Raw genomic sequence first — 14,568 nt, 5'->3', positions numbered from 1 at the left:
CTGCCCACTCCCGATATATAATATCCTGCTAAATAATATAGATTATTTATCCAAAACATGATAAAATGATTGCTGTAAACCTCTTTTTTTTAAAAAAACACTTCTAAATGAGCTGGAAGATATATTATGCCTAAATGGCACGGCTTGGTATATGGAAGTAGGGCTATCGTGTCTAACGGATGGCATGGACAGTGCTATATTCTTATTCTGGCAGCCCACCAGAGGTACTGTATGCAGAATCACTTATATTCTTTTTGTCTAATATTTGTAGCTCTTCAGTGGTGGATTCAGGGGGGGGGGGGGGGCACCTGGGCACGTGCCATTTCATTTTGTAGCTGAGGACCAGGGCTTTCCAACGAGCCCAGCCCCGTGTCTCTAGCCCCCCGGGAACCAAAGATATCGCCTGGCAAAGCTGTAACGTTTTTTCCCCATAGGATAATATGGGACCCGGCAATTCCGACCCCCACCTAGTTCCGACGGCTGCCAGTTCCCTCCCTGGCATCACAGAAGCTTGTGGTTGATCTCATTCAATTCCCAAAAAAATTCTTCCTAGCCAGACGTTCATCGTCTGCAAAGCTACTCTGTCAGTCACTTCATTGTAATGGACATTATGGTGTAATGGACATTATGATATAAATGTTTAATGCGCGCCTTTGATGGACAATGTCCCTGTTTATGAAACGTATTGTGAATTTTGGCTTAATCTGTGTGGCATTATGTGAATTCTGGCTCAATCCGTGTGGCATTATGTGAATTTTGGCTCAATCCATGTGGCATTATGTGAATTTTGGCTCAATCCTAGTGGCATTATGTGAATTTTGGCTCAATCCGTGTGGCATTTTTTGAATTTGGCTCAATCCGTGTGGCATTATGTGAATTTTGACACAATCCATGTGGCATTATGTGAATTTTGGCTCAATCCATGTGTTATTATGTGAATTTTGGCTCAATCCGTGTGGCATTATGTGAATTTTGGCTCAATCCATGTGGCATTATGTGAATTTTGGCTCATTCCATTTGGCATCATGTGTAGGGGCAAGTATAGTGGGGTCTAGTATTTTGTTGCATAATGTGTAGAAGTTGTATATAGTGTTGTACACTACACTCAAAGACATGCCCCTTGTTGAGTGGCCACACCCCCTTTTCCGGAGTGCGCCTTCTTCGCGCGCATAACTGCATCCTTCAACTTTGTCGCCATGGTGAGCCTGCATACTTTAAATGCCAGGGCCTATTTTTAATCCCGTTCCCACCCTCTCTCTGCCGCTCTCTTAGCATGTACACTGGCATTACTAACACTGCCCCTCCCCCACCTAAACCTTCTTTTATCATGTTGCCCCCCCCCCCCCTGTCATTTTATCCTGGATCCGCCCCTGTAGCTCTTTGAACTATTTCCAGAAACAGGAAGAAATCCGTTAAATAATTTCAACAGCATGGCCCCTCCTCTGAATAGCCCCTCCCCCCAGCACTACATCTCACCTGGAGCCGGCAAGCACGTCTCTCCTCCTCCACTGCGCCATTTTTCCAGTGATATTTGGGAAGAGGATGCACACGCACCATCTTCCCAATGGTTTTTATGAATGAAATGACACAGGCGCTAACTGTTATTGCAAAGTAAAGATTTGGCATTCGACAGAGATTTTATGGGTCAATAGATCTACAGTAAAAAGATCGACAGGCAATAGGCCGGCCCCAAATGGCCCCAACACGCAAAAAGTTCAACATGGAAGAGGTGGACGCTAAACAAAGGTCAACAAGAAAACATTTGATACAAATATGTCGAGAAAAAAGTTTTTGTTTGGTTCATTTTGTATGTTTCACCATATCTCATCCAAGTTGATGGAAACATGCACCCTCGCAGGCTCCCTTCGCTCCACAATCTTCAGGCAAGGTGGCTCGCTACCCTATCACGTGACCATTTAAACTGGACGTATTGACTCTCTACCTTTTTAATTGTAGATCTATCAACCTAATACCATCTCCTTAACTACTGTCCATGGCCATGGGGGGTGGAAAGGGGTTTCAAACAGGACAAAACTGAGGGCCCTGGTGTTGTTATGGGGCGTGGCCTAAACTTTGACGTGTTCATGTCCATAAAAGTGAATGACATTAGAAAAGTATTAATTGCTGGACAGCTATGTGGCCCTACACGCTCCACATGTATATTCTGGGGGCAGCCAACCTGGGCCCTTCCAGTAAGCCTTAGCCTGGGTAATTAGTACCTGCTCGTCCTCCTCCCCACCCCGGCCCAAGTGGTTTCAAACTTTCCATTTAAAAATAAAGCAGGGTTGCCTACCCTCCCGGATTGGCCGGGATGATCCCGAAATAACGGGTCCCCCTCCCGGCCCCCCGGAAAGGTGGGCAATCCTCCCGGATTCTCCATCACCATCCGCAAGCTGCCTGGCTGCCTCCTTGAATTACCGTGATTTGCGGCTTTTCGTGGGGAGGGGTGGGGCTAAATATGCAAACCGCGCCATGTAGTCCCGCAAATCGGGGGGACTTTTAATGCTGGCGACGGGGCTTGTATGAAATAAAGATGTTCCAGTCATTTGTTGCCGTTAATCCTTTCTGCAAAATAAACGTTGTCTTGTCTATACAGTAGTTTATCAGATGGGTTCTCAAAGTCAGTCCTCCGGACACACAGTTGACATTTTTCAGGTCACCCGGCCGGTGCACAGGTGCACTCATTACTCAATGACACATTTTAAATGATCACCAAGTGGAGCTAATTATTTCACTTGTGATTCTGTGATGAAACCTGCACTGTGTGGGGTCCCGGGGACCGAGTTTGAGAACCTGTGCTTTATTATATCAATTCGCAGTGGGTTGTCCTCTCCTTGGAGAAGTTTCTAATCAAAATCTTTTCAAATGAAATGTAACTTTTTGCTTTCCTACCAGGAACCCTAACTTCCCGTACACGTACTCACGGAAAAGGAATCCTGCGTTACCGTCCTGGACCGAGTACCTGAGTCACAGCAACGGTGATAACTACAAAGAGTTTACTAAACTTTTACCCAGTCTCCAGGGTCTGAAGAAGGCTGAGTGCTCGTTTTGGAATGATTACGTCCCCGCTCTCAAACTGTCTACAAGTAAGTGGCGAGAGATTGTCATCAAACAGACTGGCAGATGTCAAGGTGTACTGTCTTCTGTAACTCAGCGTAGCAGTAAATGTCAGGGCGCCAGGTGTCAGGGGAAATGAAACTGGGCTACAAAGAGACCAAAGGGAAATGTAGGTGAAGTGTTACATAGGTGGGGTAGAGGCCCAGAGCACAATAATATATCGAGGGGCAGTGCTGAGCAAATTGGAAAGACTTCAATGGGTAGGGGGGTTCGGGAGGCACTTGGTGGCACTATCCAAGGGGATGACACCAAAACAGCAGAGCGCTCCGTTGTCTGTGTTGTCTGTGTACACAGTGCAGCCCTTCTTTGCAGTGCCGCTTTCTCCCAGTGAGCTGTGTATAGGTGCCAGTTGTTGGCAGGAAGGAATATATAGCACAGGGCTGCCACACACTACCTATTCATCCTCTGTGTGGTCTGTGCCACCTGTAGCGCGGTACCGTGTGTTAGACTCCGACAAGACCTAGTAATGCTTAAGGCTTTTATTTTGTCTCGTAGATTTACAGACCGGATCTGCATCCACCAAAAATAGCGTTGAAGGGGGAATAAAGTCGGCCATCACACAGAGCGTCACACAGAGCGTCCCCAAGCAGCGAACGGACGCGTACTGAAGACGGGTGGTGCTTGTTCCCCACCTGGCCGTTATACGGGGGGGGGGGGGGGGTGTCTGGCACAGCGGATTCGGAATGATAATTATAGTCTGATTGTGCATTGTTTCCAGCCATAATGAACTGATTGTCTCCTTCATACAATAAACGGATTCACAATGTAGTATTTGTATTGTATTATTCTTATTGATATAAAATACGGAGTTATAAACCGGTTCACCATCCATGAGTTACAAAGTAATAGAACAAACTCCGAAACATGCAGAGGTGTATTTAGAACTCATGCATACCTTCTTAACTGCCGCGCTCATTTTGGCAGTTGGGAGTCCCCTGTGACACATTTACAGCAATATGACTGCCCACATAAAGTGGACGAGACCCTTGTGTGTGTCCAAACATTTTATTATCCTATCAAAGAACTTGAAAGGGCCATTGGGAGTGTGGGCAGGTCTGTATGATGTCATGACGTCACATGGTATTCGCGCAATGCACCTCTGGGAACATAGTGGGCGGGATTCACTAATAACCCCCGCTGTACATCGCCGGCATTCGCATTGTTAATAATCGCATATGCAGTGTGTAGGTAACTGCCGAGCAGGGAGCGCTGTATGTAGGTAACTGCCGAGCAGGTAGCGCTGTATGTAGGTAACTGCCGAGCAGGGAGCGCTGTATGTAGGTAACTGCCCAGCAGGGAGCGCTGTATGTAGGTAACTGCCCAGCAGGGAGCGCTGTATGTAGGTAACTGCCGAGCAGGGAGCGCTGTATGTAGGTAACTGCTGAGAAGCGAGCTCTGTATGTAGGTAACTGCCGAGCAGGGAGCGCTGTATGTAGGTAACTGCCGAGCAGGGAGCGCTGTATGTAGGTAACTGCCCAGCAGGGAGCGCTGTATGTAGGTAACTGCCGTGCAGGGAGCGCTGTTTGTAGGTAACTGCCGAGCAAGGAGCGCTGTATGTAGGTAACTGCCGTGCAGGGAGCGCTGTATGTAGGTAACTGCCGAGCAGGGAGCACTGTATGTACTGTATGTAGGTAACTGCCGAGCAGGGAGCACTGTATGTAGGTAACTTCCCAGCAGGGAGCGCTGTATGTAGGTAACTGCCGAGCAGGGAGCACTGTATGTAGGTAACTGCCGAGCAGGGAGCGCTGCATGTGGGTAACTGCAGAGCAGGGAGCGCTGTATGTAGGTAACTGCCGAGCAGGGAGCGCTGTATGTAGGTAACTGCTGAGCAGGGAGCGCTGTATGTAGGTAACTGCCGAGCAGGGAGCGCTGTATGTAGGTACAGTAACTGCCGAGCAGGGAGCGCTGTATGTAGGTAACTGCCGAGCAGGGAGCGCTGTATGTAGGTAACTGCCGAGCAGGGAGCGCTGTATGTAGGCAACTGCCAAACAGGGAGCGCTGTATGTAGGTAACTGCCGAGCAGGGAGCACTGTATGTACTGTATGTAGGTAACTGCCGAGCAGGGAGCACTGTATGTAGGTAACTGCACAGCAGGGAGCGCTGTATGTAGGTAACTGCCGAGCAGGGAGCGCTGTATGTAGGTAACTGCCGAGCAGGAAGCGCTTTATGTAGGTAACTGCCAAGCAGGGAGCGCTGTATGTAGGTAACTGCCCAGCAGGAAGCGCTGTATGTAGGTAACTGCCAAGCAGGAAGCGCTGTATGTAGGTAACTGCCCAGCAGGGAGCGCTGTATGTAGGTAACTGCCGAGCAGGGAGCGCTGTATGTAGGTAACTGCCGAGCAGGGAGCGCTGTATGTAGGTAACTGCCGAGCAGGGAGCGCTGTATGTAGGTAACTGCCTAGCAGGGAGCGCTGTATGTAGGTAACTGCCGAGCAGGGAGCGCTGTATGTAGGTAACTGCCGAGCAGGGAGCACTGTATGTAGGTAACTGCCAAGCAGGAAGCGCTTTATGTAGGTAACTGCCGAGCAGGGAGCGCTGTATGTAGGTAACTGCCGAGCAGGGAGCACTTTATGTAGGTAACTGCCGAGCAGGGAGCGCTGTATGTAGGTAACTGCTGAGCAGGGAGAGCTGTATGTAGGTAACTGCCGAGCAGGGAGCGCTGTATGTAGGTAACTGCCCAGCAGGAAGCGCTGTATGTAGGTAACTGCCGAGCAGGGAGCGCTGTATGTAGGTAACTGCCGAGCAGGGAGCGCTGTATGTAGGTAACTGCCCAGCAGGGAGCGCTGTATGTAGGTAATGCCGAGCAGGGAGCGCTGTATGTAGGTAAATGCCGAGCAGGGAGCGCTGTATGTAGGTAACTGCCTAGCAGGGAGCGCTGTATGTAGGTAACTGCTGAGCAGGGAGCGCTGTATGTAGGTAACTGCCTAGCAGGGAGCGCTTTATGTAGGTAACTGCCGAGCAGGGAGCGCTGTATGTAGGTAACTGCCCAGCAGGGAGTGCTGTATGTAGGTAACTGCTGAGCAGGGAGCGCTGTATGTAGGTACAGGGAGCACTGTATGTAAGTAACTGCCCAGCAGGGAGCGCTGTATGTAGGTAACTGCTGAGCAGGGAGCGCTGTATGTAGGTAACTGCCCAGCAGGGAGCGCTGTATGTAGGTAACTGCCGAGCAGGAAGTGCTTTATGTAGGTAACTGCCAAGCAGGGAGCGCTGTATGTAGGTAACTGCCTAGCAGGGAGTGCTGTGTGTAGGTAACTGCCGAGCAGGGAGCGCTGTATGTAGGTAACTGCCCAGCAGGGAGCGCTGTATGTAGGTAACTGCTGAGCAGGGAGCGCTGTATGTAGGTATCTGCTGAGCAGGGAGCGCTGTATGTAGGTAACTGCTGAGCAGGGAGCACTGTATGTAGGTACAGGGAGCACTGTATGTAGGTAACTGCTGAGCAGGGAGCGCTGTATGTAGGTAACTGCCGAGCAGGGAGCGCTGTATGTAGGTAACTGCAGAGCCGAATTTCCCATTAGGCACGTGAGGCACCGGCCTAGGGGCGGCACATGTTTGGGGGCGGCACTTGGATGCCTGTGATAGTACTGTCAGCCCAAAATGTACCAATAACTGCAAAATATCCACTGTACTGTACTATATTCCATCTTAAATAGAGTGTATATGGATAGGACATGCAGATACTGCCCCTATAAACTGTCCTACTTAGTAAACATTATTGTTGTGCCTAGGGGCGCCCTCATCCCTAAATCCGCCCCTGGGTAACTGCTGAGCAGAGAGCGCTGTATGTAGGTAACTGCCGAGCAGGGAGCGCTGTATGTAGGTAACTGCCGAGCAGGGAGCGCTGTATGTAGGTAACTGCCGAGCAGGGAGCGCTGTATGTAGGTAACTGCCTAGCAGGGAGCGCTGTATGTAGGTAACTGCTGAGCAGAGAGCGCTGTATGTAGGTAACTGCCGAGCAGGGAGCGCTGTATGTAGGTAACTGCCGAGCAGGGAGCGCTGTATGTAGGTAACTGCCGAGCAGGAAGTGCTTTATGTAGGTAACTGCCGAGCAGGGAGCGCTGTATGTAGGTAACTGCCGAGCAGGGAGCGATGTATGTAGGTAACTGCCGAGCAGGGAGCGCTGTATGTAGGTAACTGCCGAGCAGGGAGCGCTGTATGTAGGTAACTGCCCAGCAGGGAGCGCTGTATGTAGGTAACTGCCGAGCAGGGAGCGCTTTATGTAGGTAACTGCCGAGCAGGGAGCGCTTTATGTAGGTAACTGCCAAGCAGGGAGCGCTGTATGTAGGTAACTGCCTAGCAGGGAACGCTGTGTGTAGGTAACTGCCGAGCAGGGAGCGCTGTATGTAGGTAACTGCCCAGCAGGGAGCGCTGTATGTAGGTAACTGCCGAGCAGGGAGCGCTTTATGTAGGTAACTGCCGAGCAGGGAGCGCTGTATGTAGGTAACTGCCGAGCAGGGAGAGCTGTATGTAGGTAACTGCCTAGCAGGGAGCGCTGTATGTAGGTAACTGCCGAGCAGGGAGCGCTGTATGTAGGTAACTGCCTAGCAGGGAGCGCTGTATGTAGGTAACTGCCGAGCAGGGAGCGCTGTATGTAGGTAACTGCCGAGCAGGGAGCGCTGTATGTAGGTAACTGCCGAGCAGGGAGCGCTGTATGTAGGTAACTGCCTAGCAGGGAGCGCTGTATGTAGGTAACTGCTGAGCAGGGAGCGCTGTATGTAGGTACAGGGAGCACTGTATGTAAGTAACTGCCCAGCAGGGAGCGCTGTATGTAGGTAACTGCTGAGCAGGTAGCGCTGTATGTAGGTAACTGCCCAGCAGGGAGCGCTGTATGTAGGTAACTGCTGAGCAGGGAACGCTGTGTGTAGGTAACTGCCGAGCAGGGAGCGCTGTATGTAGGTAACTGCCCAGCAGGGAGCGCTGTATGTAGGTAACTGCCGAGCAGGGAGCGCTTTATGTAGGTAACTGCCGAGCAGGGAGCGCTGTATGTAGGTAACTGCCGAGCAGGGAGAGCTGTATGTAGGTAACTGCCTAGCAGGGAGCGCTGTATGTAGGTAACTGCCGAGCAGGGAGCGCTGTATGTAGGTAACTGCCTAGCAGGGAGCGCTGTATGTAGGTAACTGCCGAGCAGGGAGCGCTGTATGTAGGTAACTGCCGAGCAGGGAGCGCTGTATGTAGGTAACTGCCGAGCAGGGAGCGCTGTATGTAGGTAACTGCCTAGCAGGGAGCGCTGTATGTAGGTAACTGCTGAGCAGGGAGCGCTGTATGTAGGTACAGGGAGCACTGTATGTAAGTAACTGCCCAGCAGGGAGCGCTGTATGTAGGTAACTGCTGAGCAGGTAGCGCTGTATGTAGGTAACTGCCCAGCAGGGAGCGCTGTATGTAGGTAACTGCTGAGCAGGGAGCGCTGTATGTAGGTAACTGCCCAGCAGGGAGCGCTGTATGTAGGTATCTGCTGAGCAGGGAGCGCTGTATGTAGGTAACTGCTGAGCAGGGAGCACTGTATGTAGGTAACTGCCCAGCAGGGAGCGCTGTATGTAGGTATCTGCTGAGCAGGGAGCGCTGTATGTAGGTAACTGCCGAGCAGGGAGCGCTGTATGTAGGTAACTGCCTAGCAGGGAGCGCTCCCTGCTCAGCAGTTAAAGCGCTCCCTGCTCAGCAGTTACCTACATACAGCGCTCCCTGCTGGGCAGTTACCTACATACAGCGCTCCCTGCTCGGCAGTTACCTACATAAAGCGCTCCTACATTACCTACATACAGCGCTTTAACTGCCAAGCAGGGAGCGCTGTATGTAGTTAACTGCTGAGCAGGGAGAGCTATATGTAGGTAACTGCCTAGCAGGGAGCACTGTATGTAGGTAACTGCCGAGCAGGGAGAGCTGTATGTAGGTAACTGCCTAGCAGGGAGCGCTGTATGTAGGTAACTGCCTAGCAGGGAGCGCTGTATGTAGGTAACTGCCGAGCAGGGAGCGCTGTTTGTAGGTAACTACCGAGCAGGGAGCGCTGTATGTAGGTAACTGCCCAGCAGGGAGCGCTGTATGTAGGTAACTGCTGAGCAGGGAGCGCTGTATGTAGGTAACTGCCGAGCAGGGAGCGCTGTATCGAGGTAACTGCCTAGCAGGGAGCGCTGTATGTAGGTAACTGCTGAGCAGGGAGCGCTGTATGTAGGTAACTGCCTAGCAGGGAGCGCTTTATGTAGGTAACTGCCGAGCAGGGAGCGCTGTATGTAGGTAACTGCCCAGCAGGGAGCGCTGTATGTAGGTACAGGGAGCACTGTATGTAAGTAACTGCCCAGCAGGGAGCGCTGTATGTAGGTTACTGCTGAGCAGGGAGCGCTGTATGTAGGTAACTGCCCAGCAGGGAGCGCTGTATGTAGGTATCTGCTGAGCAGGGAGCGCTGTATGTAGGTAACTGCTGAGCAGGGAGCACTGTATGTAGGTAACTGCCTAGCAGGGAGCACTATATGTAGGTACAGGGAGCACTGTATGTAGGTAACTGCCGAGCAGGGAGCGCTGTATGTAGGTAACTGCTGAGCAGAGAGCGCTGTATGTAGGTAACTGCCGAGCAGGGAGCGCTGTATGTAGGTAACTGCCGAGCAGGGAGCGCTGTATGTAGGTAACTGCCTAGCAGGGAGCGCTGTATGTAGGTAACTGCCTAGCAGGGAGCGCTGTATGTAGGTAACCGCTGAGCAGAGAGCGCTGTATGTAGGTAACTGCCGAGCAGGGAGCGCTGTATGTAGGTAACTGCCGAGCAGGAAGTGCTTTATGTAGGTAACTGCCGAGCAGGGAGCGCTGTATGTAGGTAACTGCCGAGCAGGGAGCGATGTATGTAGGTAACTGCCGAGCAGGGAGCTGTGTGTAGGTAACTGCCGAGCAGGGAGCGCTGTATGTAGGTAACTGCCCAGCAGGGAGCGCTGTATGTAGGTAACTGCCGAGCAGGGAGCGCTTTATGTAGGTAACTGCCGAGCAGGGAGCGCTGTATGTAGGTAACTGCCGAGCAGGGAGAGCTGTATGTAGGTAACTGCCTAGCAGGGAGCGCTGTATGTAGGTAACTGCCGAGCAGGGAGCGCTGTATGTAGGTAACTGCCGAGCAGGGAGCGCTGTATGTAGGTAACTGCCGAGCAGGGAGCGCTGTATGTAGGTAACTGCCTAGCAGGGAGCGCTGTATGTAGGTAACTGCCGAGCAGGGAGCGCTGTATGTAGGTAACTGCCGAGCAGGGAGTGCTGTATGTAGGTAACTGCCGAGCAGGGAGCGCTGTATGTAGGTAACTGCCTAGCAGGGAGCGCTGTATGTAGGTAACTGCTGAGCAGGGAGCGCTGTATGTAGGTAACTGCCTAGCAGGGAGCGCTTTATGTAGGTAACTGCCGAGCAGGGAGCGCTGTATGTAGGTAACTGCCCAGCAGGGAGCGCTGTATGTAGGTAACTGCTGAGCAGTGAGCGCTGTATGTAGGTACAGGGAGCACTGTATGTAAGTAACTGCCCAGCAGGGAGCGCTGTATGTAGGTAACTGCTGAGCAGGTAGCGCTGTATGTAGGTAACTGCCCAGCAGGAAGCGCTGTATGTAGGTAACTGCTGAGCAGGGAGCGCTGTATGTAGGTACAGGGAGCACTGTATGTAAGTAACTGCCCAGCAGGGAGCGCTGTATGTAGGTAACTGCTGAGCAGGGAGCGCTGTATGTAGGTAACTGCCCAGCAGGGAGCGCTGTATGTAGGTATCTGCTGAGCAGGGAGAGCTGTATGTAGGTAACTGCTGAGCAGGGAGCACTGTATGTAGGTAACTGCCCAGCAGGGAGCGCTGTATGTAGGTATCTGCTGAGCAGGGAGCGCTGTATGTAGGTAACTGCTGAGCAGGGAGCACTGTATGTAGGTAACTGCCTAGCAGGGAGCGCTGTATGTAGGTAACTGCTGAGCAGGGAGCACTGTATGTAGGTAACTGCCGAGCAGGAAGCGCTGTATGTAGGTAACTGCCAAGCAGGGAGCGCTGCATGTAGGTAACTGCTGAGCAGGGAGCACTGTATGTAGGTAACTGCCGAGCAGGGAGCGCTGTATGTAGGTAACTGCTGAGCAGGGAGCGCTGTATGTAGGTAACTGCTGAGCAGGGAGCACTGTATGTAGGTAACTGCCTAGCAGGGAGCGCTGTATGTAGGTACAGGGAGCACTGTTTGTAGGTAACTGCCTAGCAGGGAGCGCTGTATATAGGTAACTGCTGAGCAGGGAGCACTGTATGTAGGTAACTGCCCAGCAGGGAGCGCTGTATGTAGGTAACTGCCTAGCAGGGAGCGCTGTATGTAGATAACCGCCGAGCAGGGAGCACTGTATGTAGGTAACTGCCCAGCAGGGAGCGCTGTATGTAGGTAACTGCTGAGCAGGGAGCACTGTATGTAGGTACAGGGAGCACTGAATGCAGGTAACTGCTAAATTATATACCTACCCCCCCCCCCCCCCCCCCCCCCCCGAAACCTGGGTGTGCCTCTGACATAACCAAATGAGCACATATGTCACCCACCTGCAGCCTTTAGTCATGTGGTTAGAGTATACTAAATGCCTCGTCCAACCCCAGATAACCTGGGACCTCCTGAAATCCATGGATCATTGTTAATTGTAATAGCCGGGTGCTGTAAACATTCAGCTTGTTGCTTTAGCTGTAGGGCTGCCGGGTTTATAAAGCCAGAGGTTCTGTCTGTAAGTGAGAGGACTGCAGTGAGGAGGCAGCCAAGAGACACCAGTTGTGTGTGTGGTTTTCATTTACAATTGGTTTTCTTCCAGAGTATTTCTCCCAAACTACTGGGAAGAGATCCACGTGGTGCAGCGATCCGGCTCTGCAGCACATCCAGCAAAAATAGCTCTGCAGCGTGCAATCAGGGGCCAGCCTAGCACAGGACGCAGGGAGCCACACACACCCTCCTGAGCAGTAATCCTTTTATTCCTCCAATCCTGCTCATTTGTTAGCAAGATACATTGGATGTAATTCAGGATCCAAAGTAGTTTGTTCATTAATTAATTGCGTTCTACCCACATGTGGTTCCATATAAGTGGCCACTGAGAGGATTGGGGAGTGAATACTAATCTCCGGGTATGGGCCTCCTGGAGGCATCTGGCGTGGCCCCGAATCTGCCACAACCCCACCATCACCTACCTCTTACCTGGCAGCAGTAGCCCTTTTCCTCAGTCCAGAACACACTGCCTGTACGGGTGGGAGGAAGTCCCATGATTTCAGGTATTGCCGGATGATTATTCCATGTAAAGATACCTTTATATGAGAGTTTTATCATACAGCACCGTGAGTATGGGTACAAGTTATCTCCATATTCCACTTGTGTGGTGACCACGGTGATAGGAATGCCCCCTGCATACGAGAGGTGACCCTGTAAAGATACCTTTACACGAGTATCCACTGTCCCAACAGTGTGAGTCTGGGTACGCACCCACTACCCTAGGGTGTTTATAGTTCTTTGACTCATTTATTGATTGTTTTTCTTTCTGTTTTCCTTTCGCCCCTCATGAGCATCATTGATTATCATCCTTGGTCAGCTCAGAAGGGCGGCTCAGAAGGACCATCGGTGGGCTAACAGTTTTCCAGCGCATTGACCAACTGTCACAAACCGTGGGTCTCAGCCCTGTCTGAGACCACGTCCATTACCTTCCCGGTGGTCAGCGCTGAGAGTAAGGCCTCTGGTCGGTGTCAGTGCCTGGCGAGATGTCCCATGTTTAGCTGGTGTTGACCCGTGTAATCGACATGCCGGCACGCTGGAGTCTGCGCGACATGGGCGCCGCCATGACACATGCGCTCAGCTGACCAGAGGGTCCAATCCCGCTGCTCAGCCAGGGTAACCTCTGACCCACACACCTGCATACCATCAGGTATGCTCAGTCTTTCCCTGTACTGATTGGTGCCGCTGCAGCTAACCAATCAGCACCTAGCAGGGGGGATATATTCCGGCCTCTGATACTCAGTCATTGCCTTGAACTTGTGTTCATCTGATCTCAGTACCTCCTGTGTTCAGCTGTTTCCAAGGCTCCTGGTTATCCGGACTCCCCGTGTACCTCTCGCAGTACCTGCGGCTACTACCTGGTTTGTCATCCCCAGAAGACTCCTGCTAATCCACTCTGCAGTCGAGTAACTGATTCCTGCTAATCATACTCACCTGGTTTACCATCTCCAGAAGCCTCCTGCAGTTACCACCTTGCAGTTGAGTGATACCGACAACCTCGCTGTCGACATCTGTGTTGACACTTTCACACTGTGCCATCTAGAGACTGTTCCATCTGCCAGTGTCTCCAGTGTCATTCCTACAGTCATCTCCGACCCTCACAGCTCCAGTCCCAGCCTACGTCCAGAGGGCCAGGGCAGGGGGCCGCGACCTGCCTGTCAGAAGCAGCCAAGTCCATATCCCCTTGCGGGGGTCCCTGGTGAATACCGCTGGCAGGTTAGACTCCGCGCCTCTGCTTTTGGTCTCTGTCAACACTCTGGTATGCTAGGTCCTGCCCCTGTGCATGTCATACATCAGGCCTCCGGCCTTCCACTACTCAGTGCCCTCCACTGGTTCACCACGGTCAGTCGGGAACACAACAGACCACAGACCTGACAGTAAGTTCAACGCCGATGGACTCGGCTCAAGACCCAAGCGTGGGACCAGCGGTTCTCCAAAATGTCGCTGCCAGAATGGAGACCCAAGAAGCCACTCAGCAGCAGGTGATCAAATTCTTACAGGATGTGTCCAGCAGGTTGGATACCCTGCAGCAATCCCTGTCGACTTCTATGTCAACTTCTCCCGGAGGTTCAGCATCACCAGCCCCACCTTCTCGTCTCCAACTGCCAGCACCCAGCAAATATGATGGCGACCCCAAGACCTGCAGAGGGTTTATCAACCAGTGCCAAATCCAGTTCGAATTGGTTCCTCATAATTTTCCCACGGCCAGAATTAAAATTGCATATATTGTGTCATTATTAACTGGTTCCGCCCTAAATTGGGTGTCACCTTTATGGGAAAGAGCAGATCCTCTGCTGGCGGACTATGACCAATTCATCCAGACCTTTCGCCGCATATTCGATTTGCCAGGTCGACCCGTGTCAGCAGCTACCGACATCCTCCAGATCAAGCAAGGGTCTCGCCCCATGGGGCAGTATGTAATCCCCTTTCAAACTCTCGCGTCTGAATTACAGTGGAACAATGAAGCCCTGACAGCTGCATTCTGGTTGGGAGTCTCTGACCGGCTCAAAGATGAGTTGGCCTCTCGTGATCTTCCTGACCGATTGGAAGATCTTATATCTCTATGTGTTAAGATTGATCTACGTCTTCGTGAGAGAGGACTAGAAAAACATAAGAAGTTAATTCCCAAAGTTTCTCCCAAGATTCGTTCTGAGTCTCCTACGCGTGAAGAACCAATGCAAGTGGGTAGATCACGACTGACTCCCGAAGAACGTACCCGTAGGCAGCGCAATCGTTTGTGCCTATAT

At 51.7% G+C, this 14,568-nt stretch overlaps 1 protein-coding gene across 2 annotated transcripts in view; it reads left to right on the top strand.

The window, feature by feature from the left end:
- TG (thyroglobulin) overlaps window positions 1-3,829 on the top strand; it is a 178,598-nt gene extending 174,769 nt beyond the window's left edge. For both annotated transcript variants that reach the window (XM_083144855.1, XM_083144854.1), the window contains exons 47-48: window positions 2,896-3,086; window positions 3,613-3,829. In XM_083144855.1, the coding sequence (XP_083000981.1) occupies window positions 2,896-3,086; window positions 3,613-3,725 (304 nt within the window). In that variant the 3' untranslated portion in view covers window positions 3,726-3,829. The remainder of the gene's footprint in view (window positions 1-2,895; window positions 3,087-3,612) is intronic.
- The last annotated feature ends 10,739 nt before the right edge of the window (window positions 3,830-14,568 follow it).

This window comes from Crinia signifera, chromosome 5 (genome assembly GCF_055691185.1).
Source record: "Crinia signifera chromosome 5, ASM5569118v1, whole genome shotgun sequence".
Classification (NCBI taxonomy): domain Eukaryota; kingdom Metazoa; phylum Chordata; class Amphibia; order Anura; family Myobatrachidae; genus Crinia; species Crinia signifera.
The sequence above is the reverse complement of the archived record's forward strand: the minus strand, read 5'-3'. Positions and strand labels throughout refer to the sequence as shown.